The sequence below is a fragment of the Cygnus atratus genome, chromosome 3 (assembly GCF_013377495.2).
Source record: "Cygnus atratus isolate AKBS03 ecotype Queensland, Australia chromosome 3, CAtr_DNAZoo_HiC_assembly, whole genome shotgun sequence".
NCBI classification, from domain to species: Eukaryota; Metazoa; Chordata; class Aves; order Anseriformes; family Anatidae; genus Cygnus; species Cygnus atratus.
The window spans coordinates 91791187-91808419 of record NC_066364.1 but is presented as its reverse complement, the minus strand read 5'-3'; the positions used below and the strand labels follow the sequence as shown (position 1 = coordinate 91808419).

At 40.5% G+C, this 17233-nt stretch overlaps 1 protein-coding gene across 12 annotated transcripts in view; it reads left to right on the top strand.

Annotated features, from left to right (window-relative positions):
* TTC7A (tetratricopeptide repeat domain 7A) overlaps positions 1–17233 on the top strand; it is a 168011-nt gene that overhangs the window by 71398 nt on the left and 79380 nt on the right. For all 12 annotated transcript variants that reach the window (XM_050709569.1, XM_035555850.2, XM_035555870.2 and 9 more), the window contains 3 exons: positions 2846–2903; positions 6170–6242; positions 12579–12739. In XM_050709569.1, the coding sequence (XP_050565526.1) occupies positions 2846–2903; positions 6170–6242; positions 12579–12739 (292 nt within the window). The remainder of the gene's footprint in view (positions 1–2845; positions 2904–6169; positions 6243–12578; positions 12740–17233) is intronic.

Sequence of the window (17233 nt, the reverse complement as noted above, 5' to 3'; positions counted from 1 at the left end):
ATCTAAGCAGGTTGCAGAGATGATGACTTCTCACTATCTAAGAAAAAAGTAGTTCATTCTGCTAGGGAGATGGAAAGAGGATGCATGAGGGGGGCATGGGAGTAGGAGGAACTTGCACAGATTTTGTAAATTTGAGGCACAAATATTAAACACTGAGTCATATCATCACTGTATTTATTCATCAAGCATATAAATATTATCTATGATGGAGACCTAGCAATACTTGGGGGAGGAGCAGTGGAAAGAACCTAAAAGATTGCAGTAAACATGTTTCCAGGCTATGAAATGTTTAAACTTATGGCTTCTGTCTGCCCTTCAGTACAAATTTACTTGGGAGTTTTGCTCACCTTCTGAGCACGTAGCTATTATAAAATGTATGTAAAACTAACTTAAATGTGCTAAAAATGCACTCAGCAGTTGCTGCATTAGATGTACAAGGGTACAGGGTCCTTCAAAATTGACCTTCCAAATTCTGCTCTCATTTTTTATGCACTTTGGTTTAAAAATTTTGCAATGCTGAGGTAACAAACAATGGCACAGCCTCTCTTGCACCATAGATTTTGTGTAGAAATGTGGATTTTTTCCATTTTAAAAGAGAGGGAGGAACTTAACTGTTACTGTCCATGAGATATCTTTTAACTTCTTCCATCGTTCTGTGCGTGGCCTTTGTACATGGTGTGTGTATTTGGGATTGGTCATGAAGACTGTGTGGTGGAATGCTGCTCCAGAGCCTGAGAGTCGCATTTTGAGCTCAGTTTGTTTCTAGTTAAAGTCAAGTCATACTTCCAGTGAACTTGCTCAGTTGTCTCCTCAGCTCTTGTATCCCACCCCAAATCGCTCTTCATTGTTTTTTTTCCTAGTTTCTCTCTTCAAAGTGTAAAGACCCTTTTTGTACAAATGGCAGAACTCAAACTTTGTTTATCAAAATCAGGCACAAATCTAGAGACAAACAACCAGATTTCCAATTTAGCTGCAACTGAATATGCAGCTCATACTGTGGGAGGTGGGACTTGCGTGTTGCTTCCTAGCAGTGCAGAGTCAAAGCTGAGTGTTATTGTAGAATAATCATTTCATTTCCACAACATATTTTGTGCTCTTACTTTCTGACTACAAGTTAATCAGTCATCAGTCAAAAAGTCTTACTAGACTGAACCTGAAAGTTTTTCTAGCTTCTCCATTTTGCATTTATTTTTGAGGCAAATGATAGAAATGTCTTTACATCTTCCTCATCATGTGGCATCTCCAGAACTGCTGTTACTTACATAGGGAATCTTGCAGTTTCCATAAGAAACAGAATCTGGTATTTTTCTGGGTGAACGTTTATAGCTAAAATCAAATCCTTTCCAGTGTCTCTACAAGCATTTTTATGTGAATGTCAATATTAATTCTTTTATTTTTTTTCTGTAAGCTCTCCAGCTCTGTTACTTTTCAGTATTTGGCAGTGGACCCGAATATTGAATTTAAGGCTATTGAGAGTGAAGTGTTTCCAGTTTTTTTAAATGTTGCATTTTGCATGAAAGTGCATGTCTTCAAATTCATTTTTTAAACTGCAATTTTTTTGTTCGGTTTTTACTACGTAGAGCAGATTTTACGGCATAAGCAATTTTTGATCTTTATGATTCTTCCCAAACGAAGCTGGTGTTTTGAAGAGCTATTGGAAGGTGTTAGGAATTAAAAAAAAAAAGGTCTGGTGACTATAACTGCTTACGCAAAATAAATTATTTGCAATGTTTCACTAACTAGTGTGCTGCAGAATCTAAAGTGATTACATTTGTACAACTTTTAGGAGAATGAAACTCTTTCCTCTTAACTTACAAGAATACTTGAATTTTATCTGTTTTTGTTGTGTTTTTTTTTTCTGAAATATATTCTACTTTACAATGTTTCTATTCTGGAGCTTAGATTGACTTGATATACGAAGTGAAATATATTCATAGGTGGATGTTTGGTGGATTAACTGACTACTCATCACTTCTTTGTATTGTTGATCAGTAACTCTCAAGTTCAAGACAGGTAGAACAAGAAACTTCTGCGATGTAAAATCTGGAAACTAAGAACTGGAGCAAGGCAGCCAGTATACTTCTGAACTTTTATCGCTAGCTTGCCAGATATTCTGCATTGAAGAGAGTCCTATTTCTCTATGCTCTTCCTCTATTCCCTTTGTTCTTGATGATAATGGTATCTTATGATACCCTGGCATAACAAGAACTTGATGATTCTTCACATCAAAACTGGAATTAATTCACACATCAAGAAGTGAGCCTAGTGGGTAGGATCCTTAGTCAGTCAGAGGCACCAAGTAGGGCATTAGTGAGTGGCTAATGCCATACCTGAAATAACCTATAAGTTTGTTGTGTTATTAAGGGATTTGTTGTGGAGCTGTAGCTCTGGCTCCTGGTGTTTCCTGTTCCACCCGCAACACCTACCTACATGAAGATGGTGGTGGTGATGGTCTGTATCTACAAAGTTGGAACATCCTGCTAGTTAAGGCCTTCAGTGTATACGCTGGCCTGGCAGAGGGCCTGGCATGCTCGTTCTATGTTGTTAACATATGTCCCCTTCTCCTCCCAGACCCCTTCAGTGGCATATGTTAACAAAAATGCTTCAGGGTTTCAGACAATGGAGTTGGAAGAATTTTATTTAAGAATAAAATTGAGATTTTGAGTTAAAATACTGTTTTTGTACATTTCTTTAAAAATAAAATGGCATGTTTTCCATCCATGATCATAGACACCACCAGGTTTCTACAGTTCTTATGCTCCTGGTTTGAAGTACTCTGCACATTTTTTATTGAATCTGAAACATTGAATTCAGCTCTTAAATTACATTGTATATTGTCCTACAGCTACTCTGAAGAGCACTCAGGATGAATTAAACAAGAAAGCACTTCAGACTTTGGAGAGGTGAGTAGGAATCTTGCTGATTCTTCCATTATGTAGTTCTTTTGATGAATCTGAAATAAATTATTTTTAATGTTGTTTTTTTTTTTTGTGTGTGTGTGTAAGGCTATGTTGTCTGAAATGTTGAAAATAGTTCAGTAGATTTTCTGTCAAAACCATTCCTGTGATGGCAAAATGTGTTGAGTATTTAGTTGAATATGAAGATGAGAGTATTTGTTCTACCATTAAAAGAAATAAACTTAGCCCCCAGTTAGCTGTGGTGGGATCTACAGTGGTGGGAGATGCAGCTTCATTATGTGGTGCCAGCAGCAGAATGTGGAAGGCTGGTTTTGTATCCGTTCCTGTGTGAAGTAGGCCTAAACACAAAAATCCCTCTTGGTAGGAGAATACCTTCACCACTGAGGTGTAGGCTGCTGTGGGGTCACCTGGCATCAGTGTGCCTACCAATGGGAGCAGATGATTGCCATCCTAATGAATGTTTGCACGAGCTGTTGTAATAAAAAGAGCTACAGAGCTAGCAATACAAAGTAGTCAGCACTCTCCTGTTATTCCCCAATGTATTTTGTGGGGTGTCTGATTCAGTCAGTAGCTACACACTGAAAGTACCTGTGAATTAAACTCCTCTGCAACTACTGCTTCCTCCAGTAAAACTCCTTTGGTAGCGTGAGGTTAAAAACCCTTTTAGTCAGTTCTGTTGTGGTAGAGAGGTGAGGTGCAAGTGACCCTGTTACAACTAAGCCACATCACCCAAAATACACCAGGTGTTAGAGCAGTCAACATTGTAAGCATATTTGCTCAGATGGCAACTAAATGGAAGCCTATATGATCAAAGTCTTGGGATGAAGTATCTCGTTCTGGTTTTAGTGTGGTCATAAGTGCATTACAAAAAGTGAAGACGATCTGAGATTTCGAGGTATGGGTGTAGCAGGTTGAACACGGTACTGGATCCTAGCTGTTTTTCTGATGCTGAGCAAGGGGGAGTCCAGCATGTTTCTCCTGCACTGTTTTCGTAGTGGTTGCAGGAGCACATGGTAGTGGAAACTTACCTTTGTCAAGCTGAAACCACAAATGTAATTATGGATATTTACGCCATGGGGATCTGAATGATTTAAAAATGTGTACTTAAAAAGACATTTATACTGTCACTATTTAGATCAGGAGTATACTTAAAATCACACCAGTTCCCAGACTCCGATGTAATACCTTCACTACTGCCTGATTTTTCTGTAATTGCAGTACTGCAGTGCTTTTAAACTACATTTATTTTTATCCTTTGACCTTTCCCACTGGCTGTGGCTTGTTTTCATGGTATCTTAACTCTAGCTAGGAAGCAGACAAGGTTCTAGCCAGAAATTAGGTATTCAAGCTTCAGCCAGCAGGGGTGTTGTGACAGTAGCTACTAATATCTCTATGCTTGGGTTTGGTTTCCTTTTATTTTTTCCCCCCTTGTTTTCCACCTCTTTTTAAAGTACATCTAGGATTTCTTAGGCTGTGGTTTGGCCTGTAGCCATCCTTATGAGTGGCCTTTTGAGCTGGAGGCTTGGATCAAGTATTTTTCTAATACCTTTTGAGGAAGCAGAACAGTAACGTAATGACTGTCTCTTTCCAAAAGCACCATTAATCTCTTCTCCCATAGACCGACGTGAACTTTCCTGTTATGTATTGTTGGAGAGAGTATTGAAGATTTCGTAGGTGCTGCTTGCAAAAGAGGTGGCTCATCCTACTCCCAACAGTTTGGGGCAAAGCTGGATTCTACCTTACGGACTTTTATTTAAAATCTTTAAAGAAAGTGGAGAGAAGTGACTTGCCTGTACTAATTGCACCTGTGATGTATTTGGCATTGCTTTAGAATCCTTGAGTGCTGTCTTGACTTGCAGAGTTGTAGGGCACATTCAGTCCATGCTAAATTAATTAGTTCTAGAGCCATTAGTTACAAAAGTTAATTCCAACAGGTTTTTGCTCACAGGCCAAAGGTGGCATTTGGGAGGTGGCCACCATTAAAATGGTCTGTGGTTTGTTTCCTGAAGTAATTCTGTGACTTTTATTTGCTTGATTGTGATTAGCGAATTAATAGTTTTAGCAGGGTTTCTAACCACCAGCCTTGTCAGCCTGTCAGTTCTCCCTCATAAAAACTTTGACCACCTTCCCTGTCATCCTGGAGCACAGCCTGGAAAAGGGGTCGTCAGTGTCAGTCTGCTGTGAGGGTCCTTTCTCTTTCCCACCTCCCCAGTGTGTGACAGCTTTGCTGTGTGACAGAGCCAGGAGCAAGCTCCATGCATCTGCAACTCCCTGTGGATCAACAGGCGGTAATCCACTGGTCCTGAGCTGGGCTGCCTACGTTGTACGAGCCATTGACCAACGCTGCTCCTAGTTTAGGTCCCCAAAACTTGTCTGCACATTGCCCTGTTTAAGGGCTTCTCTGTGGGCTGCAGTTTCATGCCAACTGCCCTGGCTGTCCATTCCTGCAACCAGCCTTGCTCGTGTGAAGGACTTCCACGTTGCGTGCTGGAGTTGCTGCAGTCCTCTGTAGCCAAGCAGTCTCTGCAGTGTGCCTCTCTGCCTGGCATGGACTAGAAGGTGGTGTCTGAGAGGTCCAAACTGGTTTAACAGGAGAAGCCCTAGCTTGAGAAGCAAGGGCTTTGGTTCTGGTCCAGGCTCAGCTCCTGCCATCAAATCCTCAGTCCTCCTGCAGTGCCTTCCCTTTCCAAATCAGGAGTCTGCTGTCAACAATTAGACTAGAAGCTGTAGGGTGGAGGACATTTGGTGTGTTTGGACATTAGCTGACATCACAGGCTTCTGATCTTCAGTCCTCCACGTGCTCATAGTCACAATAATAGCAGAAACAACGATTACTTTTCAATGCTAACCCAACCCTCTCCTATTGTTTTTAAAGTGTCAATATTGGAGCAAGTTGAACAACTATCTCCCCTCACCCAAATTACTTAAAATAATGCTTAAATGGTTTGTGTCACGAGTTAAGAGCTACTTTCTCCATCAGATATCGAAGTTCCAAAACATTAAATGATGTTTAATGACTGAGCATTTAAGTTCCTGACAGTTGTGTTTCTCACATCTATTCCCGTGAGCCTGCCTTATCCAGGTGAGCATCAGCATGCTTTTTGTCAAGTCTCAGTGTGCTCTTCCATTACTGGTTGAGTTATGTAGGACAGGACTGGGCTTAGTTCTGTGTTTGTCACTCGTGGCAAAGGAGTTCTGGAAAGTACGATCTAACACTTGCTTCTTTTTGTGTTGTGTGGTTGTCCTTGAAGAGCACGTGAGTTGGGCCCAGAAGATCACCAAATCATCCTCTACTTGTCACTGCAGCTGGCTCTTGTCAGACAGGTACGTGCAATAATTGCCAACCACTGAGGTGTGAGGAGGGTGAGAGAAGGGTGGTAAAAATGAACAAGATTAAGCTATGCTAAACAGGGTCCCTTCCTGCCTCCGTTATAGCTAATATCAATCAGAATACATTTAAGACTTTATTTTTAAAGCAGTAATTTCATAGTACATGTGGCCCTGGGGAATGGTCTTCCCTAGGGTGTGCTTTCAGCCCTAACTCTGAGCAGTGCTGTTCCTGCTCCAAGCAACTTTGTCCGGGTAGGGCGGGTGAGAGGTATTTATTCTTGTTCCCTGGGTATCATGCCGTGTCCCTGTGCCCTGCTGCAGGCTGCTCCAGAGGCTCTCTTGTTACTGCCTGGTTCTGTATCACACCAGATCTCACATTCTCAGCGCTGGGGACTGGTTTATTCCTTACTTGGGCACGTTCGGCGTTAGGCTTTGACGGGTGCTGGAGCTCTGCAGCGAGTGGGATTAGTTGGCATTTGAACACCGCTGCGGGTGTTAGCTCATAAAAATCAAAATGATCAGAAAATACACTGCGCTGTCTTATTTCTCTGTCCCTTCTTTTTAAAAGCCAAAGACTTTATTAGAGCAGCCCCTAGTTATTAAATGCTTCTATAGCTAAATTTGAAATTTCATCATCTTTTCCTTCTTTGGCAGGCATTCTGCTTGCTGCAGTTTTCTCTCCTTAGTCTACGTCACCGAGTCAAACAGTTGGATCCTTCTTACTTTCTTGAGCTAATTAGGAGAGCTGTGTGTTCATTAGGTTAAACTAATTGTTCCAAGAGAGCGCACACTCGATAATGTCACTTTTGTAACCCTTTCATAATGAGAGCAGTGTGTTGTGAGGAAGCCTGCAATAAGAAAGGATAATTAAAATGGCTTATTTTACTTTGTCATCAGCCTACTGGCTGCTTTATGATGCAGTTTGCTCAGGGTCTTTGATTAAAAAATATTCAGCTACCCCTCTTTCTCCCACAGCTTCTGCCTCTTAGGGAGGTTGTCTGATTTGCTGCTCCTTTTGCCCCTTGCCATGAGTAAAAGCATTACAGCTTTTCAACTGCCGTTGAAAATAAAGATTCAAATATTCAAAGTAAAAAGATTTTTGTGGTCATTTGTTCTTTCTTGTCTTCACTGTTACTGGTGTACTGCATTTTAACTTGTTATCCTTTCTTTTTTTTCCAGTCGTAGCCAGTCTTTACGCTTCTGTTTTGTGTGCATCATTTCATCATCCCCTTACCCTCCTGTTCTTCCCATTCAGTCTCTTGTCCTCATGTTCACTTTCTTTTGTCTACTTCTCCTGTATATTTTCATCTTTCATATTTTGCCAGTCACCCCTGCTACCCTAGATGTGTGATCTAAGTGCGTTATGTAGTGTCAGCCTGAGCCCTGCTGTGCTGCTCCTGCTCTTCTCCATCCAGTGAGATATAAATCTTTAACGCATGCTTGGAGAGGGAGAAGATACCTGAGACATCTTTATTTTTAGACTGCTGTAAAATATCCTACTCTTCTTTTGCCAGTTTACTTAATGATAAACATTTGGTAATGCATTTTTAATATGCTTAATTATTTAAAGTATCTAATATGTTCTCATTCTGATTAACTGAAAGATAAATGATACCTTTTTTTTTTTTTGATAGATTGCATTAACTGTTAAATGTCATAGGGCTTTCATCAGACTATGCTGCAGTACCATACGCAGTAGGTTATAAGATAATACCCAAACGTTATTCTCAGCAATAGGCCTTTTTGTTTCCATAGTCAAGGTCAATAAATGAGGTACCTTACCCAACGCTGAAACATCTAGGTATCAGCTTGCATCGGTAAGAGAACGTTTTCGTGGAACAAAGCAAGAGACAACTTGACCGGTAGGGTGCCAAAGTTTGAGCAATTTATCTTCTTTGGAAGACTCTGTGAAATGTTTCTGGTAGTACTAGTCTCTTGTCAGTGCTGGGCACAGGAGAGGGGAAGTGGAAAAGCGTGAGCTTCCCTCTGACACGTGATGAGGACGTGACAAGACAGGGAATGATTATAAAAAGCCCTTCACAGATCTGGCAGCCTGAAGACCATCATCAACCAAAATGAAAGATGTTATGCTTGGTGTTTGTGGATGTGACTGTCTTAAAGACCACCAGAATCACTGGTGGACAGCAGCAGCTCTCACAGGGTTGAGGTCAGCCCCATGGCATTTTAGGGCAGGCTTTTCATCAAAATAGAGTAAAACTCCCCCTTCTGTGAGGCGTGTCTCAATCTGGTTTTCCCCCGGAGTGGCAGTGCCATCAGGCTGGGGTCAGCATGTGCTGTGGTGGCTCTCTCCACCTGCAGGGCCGCTGGCGGCTGGCCAAGCCGATGGACAAAGCAGGCTCCCGGCTGCTGGTTCGGCTGCTCCTCCTGTTTCTGTGGTAACAGCATTTGGATCAGCACAAACAAGGTAGCTCGAGCATTTTAAAGCTCACTGATTTTAATGCCTTTCCTTGTTTTTTAGCAGGCCAGTTTCTATGGAAATGACTCTGGAGAGTCAACGCTCTTGTTAATTTTAAGCGCTGGCTCCATTCTCGTTTTGGGCAGTGTTGGCGTTTTTGACCTCAAATACCATGTAAATCATTATTGGACACATAAAAACAACATATGGGTTTTCGTACCGTTTTAATATTTGATTTGACCTTTCTTTGTGTGAAAATAGGAAGGCAAAGACAGCCAGGGGCCAGCAGCTGAGAATTAGAGGTCTCACTTATCAATTTCATCTGTGGGCTGCCAACAGACCTGAAGTTTCAAGTGGCAATATCCAGAAAACATGGACTGCCTTCCAAAGTGTCTGGATGTGAAAATAAGAAACATTGGTTACGAACACCAAAGAAAACATTTCAGCTGTTTTTTCCATGGTTTTTATTCTGGTTTCAGGGAGGTGAGAGTGTTGTCTTTACTTTGCCCCAGGGGAGGAACTCTGTTTCCATTCAGCACTACAAATGGGGTTTGCTCTGTTCTCTGTTTCTCCCAGACCAACTAGGGCTTCCTCTGCTGTAGAGCAACATGTAGCTTTTCTGTTGAGGTCCTGGCCTAGATTTTTCTGGTGATGAAAACCAACTTGTAGTACGAATTAAATAATAACCTAACTCACGGTTTTGTCTGTGGTTGCTTTCCTGAGGTTTGGTGGACTGTAGCAAGTTTGTTTTGAATGGAGGTTGTTGCCAGTCAATGAAGCTTTCTCCTTTCCGTAATCCCCATGCTATAATGACAGATGGAAGGGATAGTTGTAACGCTTAATTAACTGCAACTCTCAACTGATGTGAAAATATAAGGCTTGAAAACTCATCTGGATCAAATGCTTATGAGATCCTGTTTGAGTTACCACTCTAAAAATGCAAGTGCATTCTACCGTTGTGAATTATGTTTAACACCCATACTGTTTTCTTTTTTATACCTGGAATTGCAATATCCCAGCATTGTTTTTAAGGAAGCATGTAGCATTACCTAAATAAATCCTATTATAAGAGACAGCCCAAACAATCCACGTTGTGGGATTATTTTGGTAGTGCTGTAAGGTGCTATTTCTGCAGTATCATTGCTTCCTGATCAGTGTGATCTGAATATACCCATGTGCCATTCACAACAGGTGTGGTATATTTATTAACAGAATGATGAATCAGGGAAGGGTAGCATCGTCTATTTGTAGGCCCCACTCGGACTTGCGGTCCAGCCGAAATACGATTACTTTAAGGCGTAGCACTTGTAGAGAATTTAAACTGGCAGCCTGCCTCTGATACAGCCCTGAAGTTTCAGAGTGCCACCTGCGCTGCCAGCTTCCATCTTTCTCATATTACATAGTTACTTAAATAAATAAGCTGTGGCATCTGTCAATAGATTGATGATCTCTGTTTGCGTTGACTGCTGCCAAATATCTTGCTTTTGTTATTTCTGAAATTCAGTTAGAATTTTGTTGCATCTGGTCTGTTGCAGGTTGTTTTGTGTAATGCTTCCTGTAGAGGAAAAGAGTCTCCGGAAAATGTCAAAGGGTATTTTTTCTTACCTATATTTCGTCCACTGTTTCTAATTACACAGCAGGAAAACTATGTAGGCTACTAATGGTGTTACAGCACTAAAGAATCTTTTTGGGCTGAATTTAAGCAATCAGGTGTAGGGGAGCATGTTAACTTCCATAACCAGCCATTGCCTGTGATGGATGGTACTACAAGAAGGAGTTGTCTCCCAGCACTGAAATGAGATGTAGCTGTTGCATGACCTATGATAAAGAACAGAGGAAAATTGTTTTAGATTACATCCATTTCAACCATATGTGACTGCCTGTTCAGCAAGCACAGGTCTGTAGGAGTGACCACAGCTAACTTTTTTGCTGCTTTGTGTAACTTAGTTTGCACATTCACATGCAAGTAAGGTCAAGTATCCTTACAACTTCTAAGGTCCCTCAACAGAGACGCTAGTTGCAAGTATTACTCTTCATCTGGTTCATGCTGGCAAATTAGGGTCATCTTCACAAACTTTGAATTATTGAGTAGAATCAGAATAGTTGCATTTGGAAGGGACCTCTGGAGACCACCCAGTTCAGTCCCTGCTCAAAGCAGGGTCACCTGGAAAGCAGCAGGTTGCTCAAGGCCCACTCTGGTCTGGTTTATAGATTTGTTTTTGTCTAATGAATTTGTTTTTCCCCAAATTTGAAATTTAGTAATAACCACTTGCGTGGGTCTGAGGTAGAGAAATAGAAAAACTGAGAAGTGTTTTTAGTCCTGAAGGTAATTATCTTGATAGCAGTTTTGCTTTAGCAAGCTGAATTTCTACGCCTCTGGTGTACCTCCTGCAGTGCTTCATAGACTGGCAGATCAGGGCCTACAGCAGCCTCACGTCTATTGTCCTGTTTCCAAGTAGTCTTGTTGTTGGTATTGTTTTTACATAGTAATGAAAAAGCGTTCTAGGAAGCTGCTGAGGGAACACTGGTGATTTTGGCCAATACGTTTACCTTTACTGTAGGCTGTAACAACACATGTAGCTCATTAAAGTAGCTGCCCCGACGAGCAGTAATTCATTAAAGCTGAGAACTCAGTCATATATCTGAACCTAGGCCAGGACACTCAGCGGTTTTGAAGCAGTGGGCCGGATGCCAGTTGGGGGTTACATCTGTGGATCGGTCAATCACTTCTCTCCAGGCTTGCATGGAGTCACCATGCAAGTAATAGTGTAGTTAAGTACTTTGGCTTGTTTTATACGCTATAAGAATGAAAAGTCATTTGGGCATTAGAGTGAAGTTGTCCCATGAGTAGAATATGGACTGTGCTTCCAAGAAGCATGTCTGAGATCTAGATGGTCAACAAACTTGTAACTGCAGGCAGTGTAATTGCTGCTCTCCGTTGTTACGTACAACCTGCCTTCCTGAGGGATCTTTGGAAGCGGTGGGAATTCCACGCTGGTGGTACACCGGGGCAGGAGAACCTCTGCAGAGCTTTGAGAGGTGGGAAGTTCTCATAGCAGGAAAGAAGAAATGGCATTCTCCATCTCTTTAGGGGAAGAAAGGAGGAAAAGAAATCTATACATCTTTCTGTTTTGCTTGTTGGAGACGTCACAGGCCAAACACAGAACTGGAATAATTTAAATAACAGTAATTTCAAACACTAGAGGATCTTAAGAACATCTACTAAGAACTTCTCTTTTGAATAGATAGCCTAGAATAAGTTATTGGATCACAAAGAACATATGATATACCTGTATTCATTATAGATGTTAAGTTTTCTGCCAAGTGACACTTGATTTTAAATTATATGCTCTGCTCTGGGTGTCAGGCCTGCTCTTCACCTAGCTGCTAGGAAAGGTATTTCTTTTTCTGATAGCATTTTGAATCTTGCCTCTTTTATCCTTCAGCACTCATACTTATTTTTTTGTTCTTGATCATGAAAGGCCCTGTACAGTCTTTGCAAGAGACAAAATGCAGCAAAGATCTGTAATGCTGTCACACAGGTGAAGAGGCAGCTGCCCATCATAGAAAATGGAGTTGAGAGTTGGACCTGTGAAGTGGATCTGCTTACAGCATAGAAACATCGTGCCAAAGGAAGAGGGGATTGATTGGATCAGGACTACTGCTCCTGTTTATAGGCAGCAATTTAGTAATGCTGCAGACTCTTTTCTTTAGAACGTGTGGGTTTTTTCAAGCAATGCAGCCTGTTAATTTTGGCAGACTGCTCAGATAGAAGTCTTTCTAATCAGATGCCTGAGTAAGATTTCTTCAGAATCCCTAATGACTATATTTGTTCTTACCTTTGGGAATGAGGTATAATGCAGGACTGAAGGAGAAATGTGTTTTATTTTTATTTCTACCCCATCTTCTCCCAGATTTCTGATGCTATAGAACATCTTCAAGAAGCATTGCAGCTGTGCAAAGATGACATGAATTCTCTGCATCTACTGGCCCTCCTATTTTCAGCTCAGAAGCACTATCAGCATGCGCTGGATGTTATCAACATGGCTGTTGTTGAATACCCAGAAAGCTTTAGGTAAGAGTTATTACACATTCTCTTATATGATGTGATGCATCCCATCGGGAATGATCTGCTCACCGGCTCTGTTGTTCTCAGTTACACATATCTCAGAAGCCTCTTAGATCAGGTATGCTACTGGTATGTTACTCTGCACATAGGTGTACTGTAAAACTAAAATATGTGATGCAACCGTGATGCTGTCTGTCTGTATCAGGAGTGGTTTTATAATTTGGTAAACTTCCTGGTTAAAGAGAAACAAATTGTGTATTGACCATTCTTTTGAGTCTCATCTATGACACTATTTGCTGCAATAGCACAGCTGGGGAAGAAGATCATTTGAATATCCCAAACTGTAATACCATATAGCTGAAAGGCTCTCTAAAACCAGGTTTGAACCATCATAGACTTCTTGGAGCCAGAATTCTCCACTTTTTACACAACCAACACTCAAAGATAGCTAAGACAGAGGTGGATAAGGAAGAAGAAACTTGTTACGTGAGGAACAGAGTATTTACTGTGTCAGATCAACGAACTGGTGCATCAAGTCCAGGATCTTTCTTCCAGCACTTGCTGATAATGTATGTTTTGGGGGGCAGTGTCAGAACAAAGAAAACATGGTGTTCACAGTCAGCTTGGGGACTGTTGAGTGGGTTTCTTTGTGGTGTCTGGCAATCTGATTTCCCCAGAGCAGGAAATAATACCTCCTCTGCTTCTCAGTGCCAGTCTTCATGTATGGAAATAACTTGCAAGGAAATGGTTTCTGGGAGAAGTAATTAATATTGGTAATGGAAGCCACAGGTTCATGCTTACACCTTGACACAGACCTGCTAGAGTGTATACTCTTGAAAGAACCCGTCTCTGTGTGTTGTGTGAGCTGTGATATGTAACACAGCTGGCAATGGGGCTCCTTTACAGGTATGAAGATGTGCGGGAGCAGGGGCAGGCTACTTGCTCTGCTGATCTAACTAGCCTGTTTCTGTATGGGTCTTTCTCTAAATCCACCAGCAAATAATTGATAAGTAAGAGAGTGGAGGAAGAATATCAGAGCTGCAAGAAAAGACAGAGGGGGAAAAAGGCATTTATAAAGAAAATGAAGACTAGGAATCCAGGAGAAGGAAGGAGAATAATAGATACATCTACGGTTCTGACTAAATATTAAAACCATTCCAGACTTTCTAGAGGTCTAAAGTGCAGCTTATGATAGGAGGATTTTACTGCTTTATAAAACTTCTTTGAAGGGAGAGAGACCTGATGCTATTACAAAGCTCTACTTGTTATTGCCTTGAAGGAAAATTGTAGTAAATTTTACTACTGCATGGAATGACTACAGAAGACTCCAAGTAAATAGTATAGACAAGTTCAACTGCATGCTTTCAAAGCTATATTTAAAAGTGGTTGAATATTTTTCCCAGTTCTTGTTGATATGAACCAGGCAGCTGTATAATCTGGTGCCTTGAGGGTTACCTTGCTAATGACAACTCTTTTTGGAAGCATAGTTTGATGGCATGTATCAAGAAAAGAAGATGAAAGCTGCCTTAAGGGACTTCAGGGCACTATAGATGGCAAAGAAAAAATGAAGTATTACCTGGATGTATATCCTAAACAAAAGAAAGAATAATACATAAAGATTAAGGCCTTAGCTAGCCCAAACTGCAAACATCTACTCTTTCTTTGGTTTGTTGCCATATGTAACTAAAACGAGTTTGCTCCTGCTTTTTTATTTTTGTATTAAATTCTTTCATTATATATTTTAAAGAAATAATTATTCAGGGTGTCACATAGTTGGTTAGAGTGGTTCAAACAATTGGAAAAATTCACTGCATTGCTCAGCTAACATGCAACATCCTTTGGTGTGAGCCCCATAAGACTGACCCAAACGTATCCAGAAGTGCCCTTTGTTGAATGAAATGTTTAAACTTGCACAGACCGGTTAACAAAACCTGTCCTGTTATTTGCTAGTTTGTTTTTTCTCTTCTGGATGGCCCCCTGTTAAGTTAGAACAGTACAATGTTACAGCATAATGTACAGCAATTTCTGATCACTGCCCAGTTTGACAGTGAATGTTTTATTAAATGATCACATCTTTGTAGCAGTTCTGCAACTGGGACAGGAGTCATAACACTTTTAAATGAATATTCATCTAACATTCCTTCTCTTCCCAAGCTATAAGTCACTACTGTGTTGCTTGCAGAGTTTCAAAACTAGTTATAAAGAGAAATTAACACAAACTTTTGGGAAGCACTGCTATTCTACACATAAAGATGAACAAAGAGACAGGTGGGTTGTGGTTTGAGAGCGGCAGTGTCGCTGTCAAATGTAGATGCTTTTGTTCTACCGAGATACTACAAAGTACTTACTGCAAAGGTAGTGCAAAAAACTCAGAAGTCCAAGAAATACTATATATATATCTTGGAGACCATCAATAAAAAGGAATTAAATTTTACATGGAGAATTGCTTGTTCTGTAGTCCTATCAGTGGTGTTGTAGCAGAAAGCTTTTTGTTTTTCCATCACTACTGCATTAATTTCATTAAGGGCATGAAGTAATCTTCTGGCAAGATTACTGGTTCGGACTTACTGCGAGGAGAGCTATTGTGTGGTGTATAAGCAATAGCATTTACCAGTGACATCGGTACAGCGATGTCAGGTACTTCTGCTCCCTTAAAAAAAAAATAAAAGTATAATCAGGATCTCAAAATGCACTATTAAAGTGGCATGTCCAGTTTGTTTTCTTTTTCTATTACTTGTGAGGCTATTGTATGTTGAAAATAAACAATCTATGCTTGTTTTGAGCAACATCTTTAGGGGCAGTGTTGGGGTAGTACATATCATTGACAGGCAAAAATTAGAACTGTCTTTTTTGCCTTTAATCTTCATGGGGAATGAGGAGTCAATTTTCCCTGAGTCGCTGGTGTGCAAACCTTTGTGTTACACCTAGTCTATACTACAATTTTGTGTCAGGATAGTTGTCCCCCCCGCTTAGGTCTATACTGTAGAAAGGTTTTACCTCTATTCTCATGAAAGTGGTGGTGGCCTCACTTAGCTTTAGAAGCGTGGCCTTAGAGAATCAGATCGGCGATGTTTATATGACTCCAGCTCATCATTATGCAAGAGGCAATGAAGCCTGGTACATCTTGTGAGCAGTCCTGGTGATAAAAACAGCTTGTTAAAATTCTCAGAATATTGTATTGTATTCTGAACTCCTCAAGAGTACAAGGCCTGGGGATCTAAAGCACCAATAAATTCATATTTTGGCTGTAGCATCTGATCATGTTATGCAACTCTTATAAATAAGATATTCAGAACTCTTAAGGGTGGAGCTTCTGTAAGTTGACATCTTGTAGTGATGTGTTCACACCATGGCTGGTGAGAGTGACCCATAAATGTTTTTATCTCTTTATTATGCCTTAGACAACAATACAGAGTAATAAAAAATGGGAGTATGTACTTGGGATGGTGGGGCCGATCTGCGGTACAATAATACAAAGCATATTAGGCATCTATGAGTCACTTAAACAAAGGAAGAGTATTATGTGAAATTAGAAGGCTTTTTTGAAGTTGTTTTTTTTGCTGTACTAACCGTGAACGTTTGCTTTTGGCATGTTACAATCCGTTATTTTTTCAATAAAATTAAAAAAAAAAAAGTGATTGAAATAATCATGACTATACTCCGGGGAACTGGTAATGATATTGAGTATTTCTATGACAAATATATGAAGGGAAATCTTTAAGCTAGTCTCCCGACTCCTATTCGTGATAATGCAGGTATTTAAAGGTAAAAAAAAAAAAAAAGAATTCTAGAAATAGATATATCATTTTTTACCGTTTTGGATTTTTTTTCACAATTTTGGCTTTTGGGGGGGGGGGGGGGGGGGTGTTGTTTCTGTTTGTGTTTTGCCCTGGATGGTTTGAGATAACACCCACAAGGTCCTGTACTTAAGAGCAATTTATTTCTGTAAAAGCAGGAGATACCATAAGGAAATGTCAGTAACTTTGTGTTTTAAAATTTCAAGCTCAGATTTTGTGGGTTTTCCTGTAGATTCCTGCTGTGTATATGTGTTCGGGCAGTTTTTTGACATGATGTTGGTTTTGACATTATGTTTAAGGCTTAGTGACTAAAAATAAGCTGGAAGAAAAGGAGACCTTTAAACCACTTTGTGGGAGTAATAACTGGCTAACTTCCTTTTTGATCTTAAAATTTCTTTGTGTTTATTTGAAGGGTCAGGCCTTGACAGAATATGTTCTGACCACTCAGCATGGGTGCTTTCTGAAGGATCAAAATGTCAATTCTATATCCCTCTATTTGCAATTAACTTCTTGCCATTACTTTCCTACCTGGATGGAGGAATGGATGCTTTTCGGTTCCTGCTGGCTCACTTCAGTGCGTTGTACATCCTGCTTTATCAGTGAGTTAGTCCCTCCCACACACGCTTTTTTTCCCTGCTAAGTGTCATTTTCTTTGGAACAGCTGCAGGGTGTTCTGTTTTATATTCAAAGGAAGTGTTTAGGA